Source organism: Pelodiscus sinensis, chromosome 6 (genome assembly GCF_049634645.1).
Source record: "Pelodiscus sinensis isolate JC-2024 chromosome 6, ASM4963464v1, whole genome shotgun sequence".
Classification (NCBI taxonomy): domain Eukaryota; kingdom Metazoa; phylum Chordata; order Testudines; family Trionychidae; genus Pelodiscus; species Pelodiscus sinensis.
In genome coordinates, this window is record NC_134716.1 from 71,783,602 (window position 1) to 71,801,224 (window position 17,623).

Below are 17,623 nucleotides of genomic sequence, written 5' to 3' on the forward strand. Positions count from 1 at the left end.
GTCAAAGAAAAAAAATCCTTTTTCTTACTTCTGGTTTGATCCTTGGTATTGTGTTTAAACTCAAAAGCTGAAATAAGTTGAAGTTGCATTTTCTGTAATGATTCTTTAAATCCTTGCTTTACACATCTGTGTAAGTAGGATGTTCTTAAGTATACTTAAAAAAAAAAGACTTGAGATGGCAGATTCTTTATATAACATATCGTAATAAGGATTCTGTTTTCATTGTTTCAATTCTGGATAGCAAACGTGAGGGTTTGGATTCCTCCTGATATACCATATCATTGTAGTGATGCGCTTTCACTCTACATCTTTTCTTCTAACTCTTCTTTCAAAGTTTTATGATGTAAAAACAAGGGTCAAAGCTTCCTATGCCATAAAGAATAATTTATGCTGCCCAGAGATAGAAGTAGTTTTATTACATTTTATTTTGATACAATAACTGAGTAAAATCATTTTTCATTTCCAGACAATTTGACACTCCTAAAGCTTAGTTTAATTGATGATGTGACTAACACAGAATGAGAAAATAGGATGGAATAACGTTGGGCGAGAGAGATTGTCTTCTGATTAAACAGGAGTCATTGGAAATTGGAGACCTGTATTCAATTCTTGGTTGGCTTTGGGCAAGTCAAACTTCTTTGGCTGTAAATATAATAATACTGTTTCAGTTGTAGTAGCAGTGAGAGGCTTAATATTATTAATGTCTGAAATGCTTTTTTAGATCTTGGATGCAAATCAGGATAGGTGTGAAATATTGTCCTCCTGATTATTTAGAATAAGAATCTTCAGGGATAGCTGAGTTAGTCTGTACAGGATAAACTTAAAAAATAGCAAATAGTCTGGCTGCACTTTATAGACTAACCATCTACATGTATTGTTAGTCTATAAAGTGCTACCAGACCATTTGTTTTTTGAGTTTCTAGAATAAGTGTTTATTCTCTAAACTGTCAGCATTTGCAATGTGACAGCTAAGCTGTTGTCTGCATTTCCATTGTAAACCCTGATTTATAGAGATTTACAGTTCAATTAAATGTTGCCACATATCCTTGAGTATTTTGTTTAATTAAACTGAATGTATTTCATATATTGGTTACACTGGCGGAATTTTGCATGTAGCCAGACCTTAAGGGTTTGTCTACAGTGCATGCATATTTTGGGACACTGGAGGTGTCTACACAAGCCACCTGTTACTTTGAAAAATATTTCAAAACAACAGGCATGCTATTTTGCCATGCCGGTAAACCTTGTTGCATGGGGGTTAAGGGATGGCTCAAAACAGCATGTTATTTTGAAATTTGGCACTGTATAGATGTCAAATTTCAAAATGAGCTATTTTGAAATATATTTGAGATAAGATCTGCAATTTGCATAGTGCAATTTGCATATCTTATTTTGAGTTTAGGGTGCTGTGTAGATGCACTCTGAGAGAAAGCCGGTGTGATGAGGGCATGGCTTAGCTAATTTTTTTTTTAGACTTTACTCTGTTTTTCAGAACTTCACCCTTAGGGGTGAAATCCCCCCAGGTGCAGAGGTCCCATGCAAGAACGACATTAAGTCCTATGGTGGGTTTGTAGGAGAACAGAGGGATGCAAATGAAGTGGTCACACATCATTTCTGAGGGACTGTTCTCCATACCTGTTCTCCATACTGCTTGTTTGGGGTCGCTGTAGTCAGCATCCCCATTGAGAGTCATAGAAGAAAAACTTACATGAGGCCAATGACTGAAAAAGGAAAAGTGAGCTTCTCACCTTCAGCTCAGCTGCCTTTGTGCTATATCAAAGAGCAGTAGTGGTGCAAAGGGGCCCTAAAAGCACCATAACTGGCTGGGGGAGGATCGTTTCAGTGCAGGAACTGAAGAAAGACTCTCTCTTGCATACCTGCTCTCAAGCCCTGGAATGTGCCAGGAGGAAGGCCACAATATGCAAGACTGTAGCCCATAGTAGGGCAACTCTACAGAGGCTGTTGTAACTAAAAGTTCTGTCAGTTACAATGGGAGCTTCTCCAGCCCCAACATAGCCTAGGAGAGTGAGAACACAATGGTGGCTGAAAGCTACATTGCCCACATCTCTCCTCTGCCCACCCCCATTTCCCACTGGGTAGCAATTTCTGTGCTGAACTTCTGAGAGGTGCAGCATATAGTGTTTCAGGGCAATAACCCTGAAATAAATTAGAAGCCCTAGATGAACTGTTATAGCTCTGGAGGCCATTTGTTGGGAAGGGTAAATTCCACTCCCAGCTCCTGAAATATTTTTACACTAAGACCGACTCTGTTTGAACTTTGTTCAGGGTGGGATGAATGTCATCCTTAATGGTGACTCTGAATAAATGTTTACACTTATCGCTAAAGAAACTATTCTGGTCTTGCAAGTGCTAAGGGATAATAAGGCTTATATAAATATTTTTAAACATTTATTTAAACAATTAACTTAGATAATAAACATATGTTTCAGAGGATGGATTTGGTTATTTTAGGGGATTAATCACAAAAATCTCTCCATAGATTAAATGTTTATAAGTTTTATAGTAAGAACCAGTAAGTAGCTAACCATTCAGAGTTGAAGCTGACACTTTTGTCCTTAGCAGCTTTTTTTGTTTTTGTCTCTCTCATCAGTTTGTATCACAATTTTACATTTAAATGCAATTGCCATACACGTAATGTAGGGCTTCTGCAATCCCTCAGTGCCCATTTTCATATCTGACCTGATACTGGAGATTCCTGGATTCTGTTTCCAACTCTTCCAACAGCCTTTGGTCTGATTTAGGGCAAGTTGTTTTATCGCTTAATGTCTCCATTTCCCTATCTTTAAAATGAGGATATTGATATTTACCTTCCTTTAATTGAGATCTAGGTCTAGAAAACACTATATTTTTGTTTGTTTTAGTAATCTCTCAAACCACTAGACTTAGTTTTAACATTTTATATAATCTGAAAGCTGGTGCTTCTAATGGCATAAAACATTGTTTCTAGGTCCAGAGCTTCTCAAGATAGTGGTCACTCAGATCAGGCCAGAATGATACGCATAAGTGTTCAATTTTCTTGTGATCTAATATTTTAAAATGAATACCACATACCACAGGGAGGCTGTGGATCTCAGTCGCTCAGTGTTATGGCATACTCATTTCTACCTAGTGGTTCATGAGAGATCAGTCACTGGATTAATCACTTATCCCTTGGATTGGCAGTGTTTGTTTTAGTACTGGTCAAGGACTTAATAGAGCATGTCTCAGAACTCTAGCTAGTGTACTTTTAGCTCTCTGGATATGGGACAGTTTTCAAGTACATTAGTATTTATTTTGTAGAAAATTACAAGACAGAACTTTGTAGATTGTTTAGCAAATCCCCCTGCACTAATGCGGGATCACTGTTCACACTAAGCCATAAATATCTTATCCAGTCCATTATTGTTGACTCTTTGGACTAAAGATTATAAAAGAAATACTCTATACCTATTATTTTAAATGGTACATGACAAATTTAGAATGTTCTTGTGTCTTTAAGGCAGCAACTGAGGGGATGGGTTTCATTATCATAGATCCTTGATATAAAAGGGAAGCTCTGAGACTGCACCTTCTCCTGAGGTGTAGCAGTTAATGTTGTCTTTCCTGGCCAGCCTGATCAGTACAGCGTGCATATGTGTAAAATTGTATTGTTGTCCTGCCCCTGTATTGGGATCTGAAATGGAAGAAGGCTTCTTGTACTTTTTTTCTCACCTTCTGTACATATGCAAGATATGATCACAATTATTAAATTCTTAGGGCAGGAACTTCCTTATTTGTCTTTAATTTATTAATTCTGTGGTAAATTGACAGAAAATAGACTCCCCTTGTAAATTTCATATCATAGTCAACAGTTTACCTTACTAATTGGTTGTAATATGCTTTACATAATTGACGTACAAATTAAAGGTTAGCTTTGAGTCTGAGTTAGAGGTTGCTTTGCACCCTTCCAGGACTGCAGGTCAAAATAGCAATCTTGATTCACTATAGCACCTGAAACTCTGGTGAGTGATTATCTATAGTTGATGAGAATGTCTATATGACCTCCTACAGAGCAAAGAATATGTTCCTTGAGTAAGTTTCAAATGTGATATCCTCTTTTGTCATTATACTTTATAATATAGAATTATGGTTTGTAACGTCCTCAACTCTAATGCTGTTGTACATTATAGTTTTAGTTTATAATAACTCAATGTAAAATGCATCAGAATTTTCACTTTTTGTATTTACAGCTCCGTCTTGACTTTTGTGTATGTACAAATATAGAGATAAAATTCCTTTTGGTGTAAGGGTACGTCCAGACTGCAAGACGTCCAAGGAACATATCCACTATTTTGAAATAATTTTTGAAATAACAGACGTGCTATTTCGGCATCCCTTTAAACCTTGTTCCACGAGGAATAAGGGATATCTCAAAATAGTGCTTTATTTTGAAATAAAATTGAAATAAGATGTGCAAATTGCATATTTATTTCGATTTTAGAGTGCAGTCTAGATGTAAAAGGGGTACAACTCTACCCCCATTTATACCAGCAGAGAATTTGGCCTATAGTTTAGAAGTTTGATCATGGGTCTATTAAGCAGGAATTTCTGAGTTCTAATATGGTTCTGCCATTAACTCTCTATGTGCCTTTGGGAAAGGCACTTCTTCTCTTAGGGTGTGTCTAAACTACATGCCTCCGTCGACGGAGGCATGTAGATTAGCCAGATCGGCAGAGGGAAATGAAGCTGCGATTAAAATAATTGCGGCGTCATTTAAATTTAAATGGCTGCCCCGCTCTGCCGATCAGCTGTTTGTCGGCAGATCGGGGCAGTCTGGACGCGCCGTGCCGACAAAGAAGCCTTTCTTGATCGGCACAGGTATGCCTCCGGTTTACCTGTGCCGATCAAGAAAGGCTTCTTTGTCGGCGCAGCGCGTCCAGACTGCCCCGGTCTGCCGACAAACAGCTGATCGGCAGAGCGGGGCAGCCATTTAAATTTAAATGACGCCGCAATTATTTTAATCGCGCCTTCATTTCCCTCTGCCGATCTGGCTAATCTACGTGCCTCCGTCGACGGAGGCATGTAGTTTAGACGTACCCTTAGAGTGTAAAATGGTTATAATAATTATTTATCTCACAACCATATGATGATCAATAATTAATGTGAGTAAAGTGCCTTGAACACAATATCATATGTGATAGGTATCCTTTCTGTCTGTCTGTCTGTCTGTCTTTCTTTCTTTCTTTCTTTCTTTCTTTCTTTCTTTCTTTCTCTTCTCACATAACTAAGGAAAGATGCATGTGCAGTATATTATGTATATGAATAGTACAAAATCACTTTTAGGAAATACTGTGTTGATAATAATACAGCATGCAACCTGGGCCACTGCTATAAAGAAGCAAGCTAGTATGAATTTTTTTCTTGGGATTGAAAACATACTCTCTCTCCAGATGAACAATGTAAATTAAGTTCAAAATGTAAGTTTCTCATGTTAGCTGTAAATCCAAAATAAGCACTTGTACTGTACTGTATAGCTACCAATAAAGCTGATAAAAAGGATTCCTTAGTTAAAAATATCCTAGAGTGAATTTTGAATTACCTTTTAAATACTTAAATTGTCAAGATAGCATTTTATACAGGTAGAGGTTTTCAAGTGTCTTATTCCCTAATGTAGGTCAATTAAAGTTATGTCACTTCTTAAATTTGAATCACAAGATCAAATGTTTTTGTAGTTGTACATTTTCCTTCTGTTCATTTATTGCAAATGTTAATAAAGTTTTCATCTACAAAAGGTTTGCTATTGACAGAATGAAATTCTTCCTTTTTAAATACTGACAACTACTGCTGTTTCTGTCTGTAGGTAGTGGAGGACATGCTAGAGGACGAGGAAGAAGAGGATGACAGAGATGACAAGGTAATTATCTTTCCTAGCACTTGGGTACCTGGGGATGGGAGAATTTAGACATGACACTGTTTTTACAGACAGTTAAAAAAAGAGTTGAAGTGTTTTAGTCCAGGAAATTGGACAGAGCTGTTTATCATCCTAACAATGCTACTGTATGCTGTAGAAAGGGATAGAGGACTATAAATCCTCTTCTTTTTTTGTCCAGAGCTGGGTCAAATATTTTTCTGCCAGGAACAAAAATAATTCAGCTTGTCTGGAACTTGATAGCTCTTGTGAAGATAACTGCAGTGACAACTGTTTTTGAAGGACAAACATTTGTCCTGTCTTTGCTATTACAAATAGCACTGCACTTTAGTGGGGGAAATGGTATAAAAATAACTCCACACTGGTTGAAAATGGGATAGGACCATCTGTAATTTTCAGTGAAATACTTGGTAGAGGAATGGCTAATATGTTCTGCACTCTTCTATATGACATTTAAATAATCATAAGTCTCATAGACATCCATTTGATTTGGAGCTGGTATTGCGGTCCAGCAAGCTAGGAGACTGTTGCGGATCTTTCAGCTTTTGAGAATGTGGTTCAATACATGGGCTGCTGGTTGGGTTGAGGATTGCAACCACAGTAAATAACAGATTGTTTCCACATCTTATTGAGCCAAGCTATGGGACTGTTTGGATTGGTTGTCCCCTGGGGAGAGGGAAAAACCAGAGGGAGGAAATTAGAATGACCTTGCACCACTGAAGCATTGGCTAGTGTTGGCAGGATAGCTTTGATGGAGAGACGAGTGCAGTAAAACAGCCTTGTTGTCTGTGTAATTTTCATACCAAAAATATGTAAAAGAGAATAAATACAGATTATTTTACAACAGCTTTGAATTAGACAATTTTGACCTTCATAAATGTTCTCCTATTTCTGTTGTGGTAAAGCAATTAGTTCTTTTTTTGAGAGAGAGGAGAAAAACAGTGTGTCTTAATTTATGCCCTTGACCTTTGTTTCTAGTTGAGATGTACCGTTATATACCACTGTAAGAACTCCTGTGCTGGCAGCAAGTATTTGAAATGTCAGAAAATTCAATGTGATTAGTTAATCCCCTGAATGATTATTTTTCTGTTAGCTACCCCAAGATTTGAGAGAGGATAAAAAATGGGTATATCCTCATTCTATTGCTAGCTCAAACATTTGAGAAGCGATAGAAAGATATTATGTGAAAATCTTCTGTACATCATTTACATTGTTGGCTACATCATTTAGAATAGTCAAACACAGTAACAATCTCTTTTTACAAAACACATGCTAGTTTTTAGTGCTAAATGATATGAGAATATACTTCTGGCAATAAAATGCATGATTTATTGCAAAGGTCAATCATGTAAGTGTAGAAAGCTTGTATTTTAACTCAACATGCTAGCTCTGAATCATCATTTCTCTTCTGATAAACACTGATCTGCCATCCATTTATAGCCATTTCCCCTTGCTTGTTGCTGCTTTATTAAAGAAACTATACGAGCTTCATCCTAGTAGTACAGTGTACATACTCCTGGAAGTGTGAATAGCTGATCAATTAGCAATGTACAGTACTTGTAATGAAAGTACTGCTTACTTACTATTTAGTTGTCAGGCTTTTTTGAGTTATTAAAAATGGCTATTTATTGCTTATTTAAAAAGCCCTTTACTGTCTGTCTAAACTACATGCCAAACATACTAGGTTAGAAATAACACTAAATCTCTGGAGCTGTATCAATTGAAATCTAGTTTTTATCTGTCTGAAACTGACACCAGTGTTCTAACACACTTACAGATATAGTTACCAACAGTGACTGAAGGTGAGGGCTTATGTTGTAACTGTGTGAATTCAGTGGTAATCTTTATTGAATACCTAAAATGAGTGTGTTTCTTATATGAAAGACATGTGAGTTGATTTCTATACATTCAAAGTCATATTTCATTAATATGTAAGTTTTATTTGAGCTCTTGTAATTCAATATACTATCATGAATATCACAGCTTGAATGGAAAAGAAAATGGTATGCATAATTTTTGTGATGAAAATGCTTGTACCTTACAGTGAATAAGTTAATCTTAGAATGGGCATTTTATTTCAGACACTAAACTATAAAACAGATTTAAAAAAGTATTTTTGCCAGTTTCCTCCTTTTGGCTGTATCATGTACTGTTTGTTGATGAAGATGGGAAAGATTTTAATATTGACATGTCTGAATTCAAAGAGCACAGTGTTATGCTCCTTTTTTAATTCATAGATTGATCATTTTAAAGTTTTGTGCATAAAGAAATTCTGAGAAAACATGCACATATTGCAGTACTGGCAGGTACTGACCCCCAGCTGTCATTACTTCTGTTTTCTCATATGGTATAATAGTAAAATCAGGCCAATGGGTCCTCTTACAGGATAAAAGTAAAAAGATTAATAAATGTGCCAAAGCCTCACTTTAATTGAACCTGAAGCATGTGTTGCAAGTATGTAAAATATGTCCCAGATGTTTAACCATGGCCAGTGTCTTTGCTTTCCCTGATTACCACAAGGCAGCTATTAGTCCTGTAACCTTTGGACTTGGGGGTAAATGGGTATTACATGGCACAAAAATAGCGCACCTGTTTTCCATTCAGTAAAGACCCCTGGCAGGCTTCGCTTAAGCTTATTCATATGTTTTCATTTAGCAGATTGTTGTGTGATCATGAAAAGTGTCTTTCTTTAGAGCCAATATAGGTATTAGTCACTTAGTCATAATGAAAGGGCAACTCATTGGCTGCTTGATGAGGTCCGTGTGGGCGCACACTGAAATAAGTTTCTGGAAGTGTGGTGGAAGGCTGTTTTTTACATCCCTACATAAATTGCAGAATTACAGAAGTGATAAATTGAGACTGATAACTATCCAAATGTTTATAATTAGCTAAAATAATAGTTTGCAAAATCTTTTTATTAAAAATGACGTTTAATACTTATATAGAGTTTAAGATTGGAAAAGTAGAGGTGGAATCAGGTTGTTACTTGTTTCTTCAAACCTTATTTTGATTTTGTTCCAGATTTACATTTTTATTTCACCTTACACTGCAAGTTATCAGTCAGGCAAGATTAAAGATTTAAGGTCATGTGACGCCTAAAGCTCTTTTTAACTAGAGGACATTAACATTTGTTTTCAATTGAAATATGATTAATACTTAAATCATGAGTGCACTTTTATATCAGTTTCAATCTACTGTTTAACAGTTGGACACTGCATTCTTAATAGTATTACTAATATGCTTTTAAAAACTGAAATGTTGTAGCAGTTTGCTGTTTGGTTCAGACATTTGTCATAAATGTAATACTGATGTTTCAAAAAGATAACATTGCATTCAACATTCCATATGTTTTGAACTTTTCACTAAACCTGTGCCAATCACAAATTTACAGGTTTTTTTATATGATTTTTTTACCCTCTTCTAATTCTGTGGCTAATACAAATATTAGCAAATAAGGATTCGTTAAATTACTTGTAGACACGTTATTAACAAACTAAAATGGCTTTTTACAGTGTTCTGTAGTACTAAGATAATGGTAAATATGCATACTCTTGTCATCTAAGTAATGAAGTAAAGATTTCTTTCTTTGACTTAAGACTTTTTAGGAGTGCTTTTCATGTAGTTTCTTATGCTTTTCACAAGGTCCAGGCAGTCACAGGGATAGAAAGGTGAGGTGATGAACATCTAGCTCAGTACTTTGCAGAATCATGCCTCCAACTAGTAGTAATAGTTCAGATTTCTAAGAGGAAAATATGCAAAGTCTAGATTTTAACTATATTAGTTAAAAGGCTTTTTAAAAAATACTCAGCTCATTTGCAGTTTCAGCTTCTTTCTTTCAACCATTTGTACTTTGGAAAAATAATCTCAGCAATTCTAAGTCAATGCTATCAAGTACGAAGATACCTTGATGCTCTTATTATGAAACATAATTGTCCTGGGTAATCTTTTAATCATAGCTGCCTAGACATACCAGCTTTGTTTTCAAGTCCAAACGTGTTTGTAACCTGCCTCAGAAGAATGGCTGTGAATCTTGAGTAGATCCAGGGGGGAAGAGGAAATAACTGTTATGATAAAAAAAAATCTAATCTGTCAAAATGGCAGTTGTTTTCCTATGGAGCATTTATTTTATAGAAAAATCATTAAAAAAATAGGGGAGCAGATGAAAAGGGATTTTTCTGAAGCTGAATAGAAACATCTGCAGATACACTTGTGGTTTGATTCTAGTGTTAGATGTATAACACTTTACCAAGAAAAAATGTATGTGTTTGAGCCTATTTGAGCCTCGCGCTAAAATTGTAGCTATTGATGATATCTGAAAAGTTAGCTAGGATGCATACACTTATGTCATTGAATAATCTGAAAAATGTATGTCTGGAATAAAAGTGTAAATGTTTCTTTCTGTACGCCTGTTATTCATTTACAGCAATAGTAGAACAATCACCATAAATCGGACAAGCCAAATGAGTTTTATGTAGTTTTTCTTCACACAGGAGAGGATGATAGAAGTCATTACCTTGAAGTTACTACCAGGGTGTGGTAGTACTGTGGTCCTTTTGTGTCTGCTACTTCAGTCTGCAGACTAGATTAGAAGCTGGTGTCCTCCTCTGGACCCTGTACAGGGGTTTTGTGGCCATTGCATCCACACAAACTACAATCATGGAATTTTCTTCCCTAACACTCCACTCCATGGGTCTTTTCTTTCCCAGGTCCTCAAACTACCCTAGGGCATGTGGATCTTTTCATGAGCACCTCCTCTAAAAGGAAAAATTCACACCTGTTTTGGCCTGGTATTGGCGTATCTGGGACACATTCAGAAATTCAGTATATTCTTTGTGGAACAACTGAGAGAAGCTGCCTCAATCATTAGTGACTATGGAGGCAGATTCTGATCTCAATTATACTGGTATAATTCTGGAATGACTGTTGATGTCATTGGAGTGACTGGAGAATTGGGGTCAGAATGTTTACCACTGACTACATACAGATAACTCATATGTAAATGACACATGAGCTATCTATTTATTATTAATCCATATGCGAAGTTCAACACTCAAGAATATTATGTGCATGTGTGATAGTCTCTGGGGGACTTTGGGTCCATAAACTATTGAATAGATTACACTCATCCATATATATATATATATATATATATATATATATATATATATATATATATATATATATATATATATATATATGTGTGTGTGTGTGTGTGTGTGTGTGTGTGTGTATATATATATAGTTTTTTCACCTGTGACTAATATAATATAGGTAATAGTCTTCATTTATTAAGTAATCCAAGTATAATTCAATAAGCTATTACAGCAAATGACCATCTCTAAATTATGTGAGCGTTACAAAATGTGATATAATTTTACCCTTGATTTTTTTTTTCAGTATTACTTCCTAGGTTATCTAAGCATAGTGAAACCCCTTTGAGTCTAGGAAAGAATTAATTTTTAACTAAACTACTCAGGGAAAAGGGTATAAGACGTGTCTCTAGTAGCCCTTTTGTGACTCAAGGGAAGGGAAATACTTATTTGCCTCATTGCTCAACAGACACTTTAATGGGTAGGCCTTCCTTGGGACCTTAATGTGAATGCAGGCCAAATAATTGTTTCACTCCTAAATCACTAAGAGGGCATTCATTTATCATGGAAGTTTAGAAACCAATGGGAAGAGACATTTTTTACTCTTGTGGAAACTTTTGAGACTGTGTATAGGTTGAAACACAGGACTGCAAGTCTGTAGATCTGGACTCTGTACAGCCCCTTCTACCTGTGTAACTTCAGGTAGGTCATATTAACACTAAAGTTTGAACACACAAATTTCTGCTTAAACTCTTTTGCAACCCTCCACCTTAGCCTTTCCCAGAACCTATTGGGAACAGTGGTGGATACAGCCTGGATGAATATCTCCAGCTTGGAGAGAATCTTCTGAGACCCATTAACTAAGCACCCAGCCATTATTTTTCAAATACAAGGCTAGAACACAAAATAATCTGAGACATTGTAAAACTGAGGCACAACTTTGGGAACTATGATGGATGTACTAAGCCTTTGTCCTCTCGATCCCCATGTGGAAGTCCACCCAGTCTCAAGAAATACTTCTCTGAGAGGAAAAGAGTGATGGGTTGTAGAATTTCAGGCTTGCCTAGAGATGCATTCTGGGATCAACCATTTTGTAAACTAAGAGATCTGGTTCTCCAGCAGGTAGGACTGGGAACCAGTAACAGCCAATCAAAACCCAGCAGATGGAAATAAAAGGAGCTGTTTGCTGCTTGGCAAAACAGTTCTTGGTTAGAGCCAATGGCTTAGGAAAGAATGAGCCCTTGGCCACAGCCAGTGGAACCCACTCAGGCCCCGTTTTTGGCAGTGTAGTAGTCTATTGCGGAAGAACTTTGTACGTGATAGTTTAGGGATGGTGAGGCCTGCATTCTTTCCTCCCTCTTTCCCTTTTCCCTATATCTGATGAGCCAGAAGCAAGTCTTTGGGAACATATGCCACTTAAGATAAGCATTGTTGCCAGTATAGCAAGAACAATTATAAGATAAGGGTAAAGCACAAGAACACACAAACAATTCTGTTTACCCTAACGTACTGATCACGTAAACAGAGCCAAAGGACAAGAAGATCCAAATCAGAACCAGATCGATAACTAACAGTTAAGCTCTACTTCAGCACTAATGAGTAATCCCTGGAAATTTCCAAATTGCGAAACAGGGCAGGAAAACTGTATTTAAGGCTGCCTCAGAGCCTAGCAAATCGGACCTCACCAATGGGCTTTAGGTACTGGCGCCTCAGAAGCTGAGACAACCTCCCACTTTGTCCGCAGTCTACTCAGGGTCCCAGGTTTGCAGGAAGGGATGTAAAATATGCCTCTTCTTTGTTATGTTGTTCTTCCATTTATGGGGCACAGCTGTTAGCTGTCAAGAAATAAACTGTGTTTGACAGATACCTGTGTAGCATCCTTTGTACTTTGGGAACCCAGTGTCGGACCTTAGACTTACTCTGGCCAACTACAGGCTGTAATCAAGGGCAGACTGGTAGACAGGCAAACCCTGGCTGTGTTAATTGTGGAAAGGGATGTAAGACCAGACCATTTTAGTTATAACTGAAATATATGGAACATGTCTAATAGAGTTTAATGTACCCAGGGATTTGGGCTGTGTGACTGAGCCACAGAAGATCTACAGGGGCCAACTGATAGGCTTCAGGGGATGAAGAATATGGCAGGATCATGTCCAGACACCAGGAGTGCCCCTGGTGAAGTACTTCAGAAATTTCTAGCCTGGGATCAAGCATGCTAGCATAGGGGAGAGTGTTGTATGGACACAGTATTAAGGTAAGTGGGAGAGAAGGCTTGAAACTCACATGTAATGGAGTAGTTTCTGGCATACACTGCAGCATGGTTTTCTGAGAAATGGAAGGCATATCACTCCAGTTTTTCATTTGAAGCATGCCAATAAGGCTTATGGCATATCACAAGTGAAAATCTAGCTTGTGAATCTGATGTGCTTTTCATTTCACTGAGAGACATGTAACAAAAAGCTGCAATCCTAACAGCAGAACTTGGCAGCGTATCTGATCAAATGTTGCTGTGCTTTAATAAAAATATGAGAATGTGAACAAATATTCTGCAAAGTGTATTTTGTGCTCACAATTTGTATATTTTATATGCTGTTTAGATTCTGCAATATTGGGATATGTTTGTTTATTATTTACATAATGCTAATAGCTGTTACTGGTAGTTTTACATGTGAAGTAGTAGATAGATTTATGCTTTTGTTTTATTTTGTCTGGATTGTAAGTACAAAATCACCTAGAGACTAGTGTAGTTTGGAAAGACAAATTTAGTATTGTACAGTTCTATGCTGTCTATGAAGGTAGAATTTCTTGCAATAGGGAGCAGTCTTAGGAGCTGCTGAACTTCCATGTATTAGAAGGCATAAGGGGAAATCTGGCAGTCCAGTCTACTTCCTTTTCATATGTGGGTGGGTGGGTGGGTGGGTGGGTGGGAGATCTGTCTCCATACCATGAAAAGGAAGTAGACTAAACTGCCAGATTTCCCCTTATGCCTTCTAATTTGTGTGTGTGTGTGTTTGTGTGTGTGTGTGGGGGGGGGGGGGGGGGTAACTATAGAGCTTATATCATCCCCTACAGAGGGTACGGGCTAGGAAACTGCATAAGACTGTATTTATAATTTTATTCATAAAGGAGGGGATGTGGTTTGCTCCATCCATCCCAGCAGAAGCTAGTCTCTAAAGCTGATTCATCATTCCGCCTGTGATGTCTGGAGACCTTGTGCTTTCTTCAAAAACCCAAGTTTCCAGGATTGATTTCAATAGCCACTGCCCAGCTTCCACTCCCAGGTAAAGGAGAAGAGAAGCATGTTAAGGAGAGATTTGGAGAGGGTGGAAAAACCTCAGTCCCTTCTACTCCCTACTCCACGGTCTCCAATGGCAAATGAGATGATATGGCCTTAGAAAAATCCATAAAAATTTTGCAACTGTTTGACATTTTGGTGCCATTTATCATCTGATACACACCCGATTTCCTCCATATTCACAGTCAAAACCAGTGAAAGAATAATGGTTTTGCAGTTCAGTACAATAGATATCCATTGTGTATGACGCCTATGTGTGTATGACTTTTAAAACGATAATTCATTGTGTTGTATGGAAAAACATAAATGCTCACTAAATTCCTTGCAGCACTCTCCTTTTTAAATATGAGGTGCAACTGAGACATTGGGGTGGTATCTGTTCTCTCAATGATCAGTAAATGTATGTTTGAGCATTTTAGGAACAGACACAGTAATGTGATAGGCTAACATACAGCTGCAGCAGTCTGATAATGTAATGTTTTTATTGATTCTCTAACTGAGTAACTACCATGGGTATTACATTTGCTTGTCACAGTGTTTAGTGCCTGGGGTAGTCGAACAAGTTGCTTTTCCATTGAGTTGACCTCAGAGTTCTCCAGTCTTTGAATCAGACTCCTCAGATTTCATATACTGGCAATTGCTTTCCTTTTCGAATGGGCTATATTAGAGAAAATGTGTCACCTTTTGCACCACGTAATACCAAATCAGATCAGAATTCATGCACAATTATGTCAGCAGAAATCTAATATTACAGACCTGCTTATCTCTAGATAGCACATGGAAAAATAAACTTGCACAACTGACAGATTTACTTGATTTACAGATAAGTTATTTGTAAGTAATTGAGCTAAAGAATGTAACAGGATTATTTTCATACTTTTCAAAAACATCAGTAAAATGTCTGTTAAATATTTTAGCTTTGTTTCTTTTATTTTCTCTCTTCTGTTTTTTTTGTTCAAGTCAATAGGTGATAAGGTCTAGGATGGTAATTGGGGGAAATAAACTCTATAAAATAGCAAACTCTTTTTGTTCCAAAGGCTAATGACTTTTAAAAACAAAATGTACGTAATCCATTGGTGTGAAAATATCTAACAGATATTTAATGGCCGCTAAGTAACATGAGGTTATGAAAAAAGTCTGGTTGGAAGCTGATGTTACTCTACTTAAAATGATTAATATATATTTTTCTTTAATAATGTGAAAAGTCAGAACTACATTAATACTGAAGGCTTCTTACATTGAATTAAAATAATTTAACATAAGCTGTAGAGCAAATATACTTAAGTGTTTTAAAATTAGGATGTCTTATGAATGTTGTAATGCTTTTAACTTTGGTATATGTGACCACCACAAGTATTCTTTTACACTGTTAGTGCACCATATTAGCTGTCACTCAAATTTAAGTGCAGGCATGTTCTCTGTTGCCCTTGAATACTTCTTGATTAAAACTTTAAATAATGGTAACTATATGATAAGATAGATGGCAGTCCCAAGAGTTACTTCCTCTTCTGGTAGGTGGCTGTTTTATATAATTTAATTAATTAATTATTATTTAATTACTGATTTAATTTAGTCAAAAGTATATAATGACTTAAAATTGTCATGGAGTTCATTCTGTGACGTTCCAGTTCTGTTGTGCTGTACGGTGTCCATAAACATATGTCACAGATCAACATCCAAAACACAAGGGCAGATGGTAAAATAGCTGACCGATATTTCCCTAAGTTTAACATAAACCTGTGCATTCTGAGTGGGATGGTTTGCATAGTAATAGCTTTAATGTGTAGTCACGGCTAGGAAAAACAAGGTTTTTCAAAGTTTAACAACCTATGAAAATTTGCCCTGAACTGACATATAGTACAAAGAACCTTAGCCTAAGAATTCAGGTTTTTTAAATAAAATTTTAAATACTTGCTCTGCACTGCTTTTAATTTATAAGAAAAGGAAGAGGAGGGGAAGTATAGAAATATATCTGTTTTAGAACAGAGTGGCTCCATCTACATTGCGCTCTCTTGCGGAAGAACATATGCAAATGTGGCATGGTGATGAATATTGTGCCTCATTTGCATACTTAATGAGATGCCATTTTTGTGCAAGGGGCTTTTGTCTACACTGCTCCTTCTTGCGCAAAAGCCCCCTCTTGTGCAAGAGCCGGTCTGCTGCTTATTTTTTTGACTCGAAGAATAGATAATGCTTCCTTTGAATCTTGATGAGTATCAGTAAAACTTTAACATTGATCTGCTAAACCTATATGAAACACTACTGGAGGTACCAAAAATAAGGAGGTTTCTCTTCTCCCCCGGACTTCTCATTTTAACATTAAAATATTAATATATATTGCATACTAATACATTTTGGTCTCATTTTAATAACATTCAAAATCCTATACAGAAAGAATAGGGCCAAAATGTGCCAACCCAGTATGTGGATGCTGAAAGGGGCCATTCTCCCCGCTTTCGATCACTTCCCCTCCACCTCATAAAGGGACTAATCCCTAACAAGTAAAAGACAAGGAGTGGTGTTACATGTCAAAAGTATTAATTGCTCCTGGAAATGACATTTTGGAAAGTAGTATTGTGAAGACAAAAATACAGCAGGAAATGTAAACTTAGAGATTATTAAAATATGTTGAAGACAATGAACCAGAATGTGGAATATTCAAGCAGAAAAAAGCCAGCTCAGATCTGCTTATTGTTGAAACTTATTCAGAAGGTGAAAAAATTTAAAAAGTTTAGGATTAAGTGACCTGAGTCCAGTAAATTAAGAAATTTATAAAATGCAGCAGATGAAGGATATTAGATTTCAGGAAAGCAAGTCTACAGTTCTTCTGGAAAGCAAAGAATGTGAGATAAGAGACTCAAAAAAACTGAGGTTAAAGCAAACCTAAAATGGGAAAGGATTTGACCAAATCAGATTGATTACTGCCCCTATTTTTGCCCTAAAAGCCTTAACTGATTAGTTTGCTAACCAAAAGGATTAAGGGGAGGAAGAAGGACTCCAACAAGTGCAACAGTGAAGAAGGAAGTGCTCAAGAGAAATTAGGTGCAGTAATACATGGGGAGGAACAAAATTAATTATTTGTAAATATCTGGCACTGAACTTTTTTTATAAAACAAGTTTTGAAAACAAACCCTATATAATTGTAAGCAAAAAGAAAGGAAGACTTATTAAAGATTAGGTAAGGGAAAAGTTGGAAAATAAGTAAATATGATAATTAAGAATGGCATACTTTTTAGGTTATTAATGTCACTATCTAAGATTCTTAACTGCATTACTGACATTTGGTTTTGGAAATTCATGGATAACTGAAAAGGTATCAAAAGACCAGAG

General features: G+C 36.6%; 1 protein-coding gene across 4 annotated transcripts in view; it reads left to right on the plus strand.

The window, feature by feature from the left end:
- Window positions 1–17,623, plus strand: part of MCTP1 (multiple C2 and transmembrane domain containing 1) — a 390,864-nt gene that overhangs the window by 326,270 nt on the left and 46,971 nt on the right. For 3 of the 4 annotated variants that reach the window (XM_075932144.1, XM_075932145.1, XM_014571314.3), the window contains one exon: window positions 5,840–5,893. In XM_075932144.1, the coding sequence (XP_075788259.1) occupies window positions 5,840–5,893 (54 nt within the window). Of the gene's footprint in view, window positions 1–5,839; window positions 5,894–8,929; window positions 9,179–17,623 lie in introns of those variants that run through there. The other variant, XM_075932146.1, reaches the window with a different exon arrangement.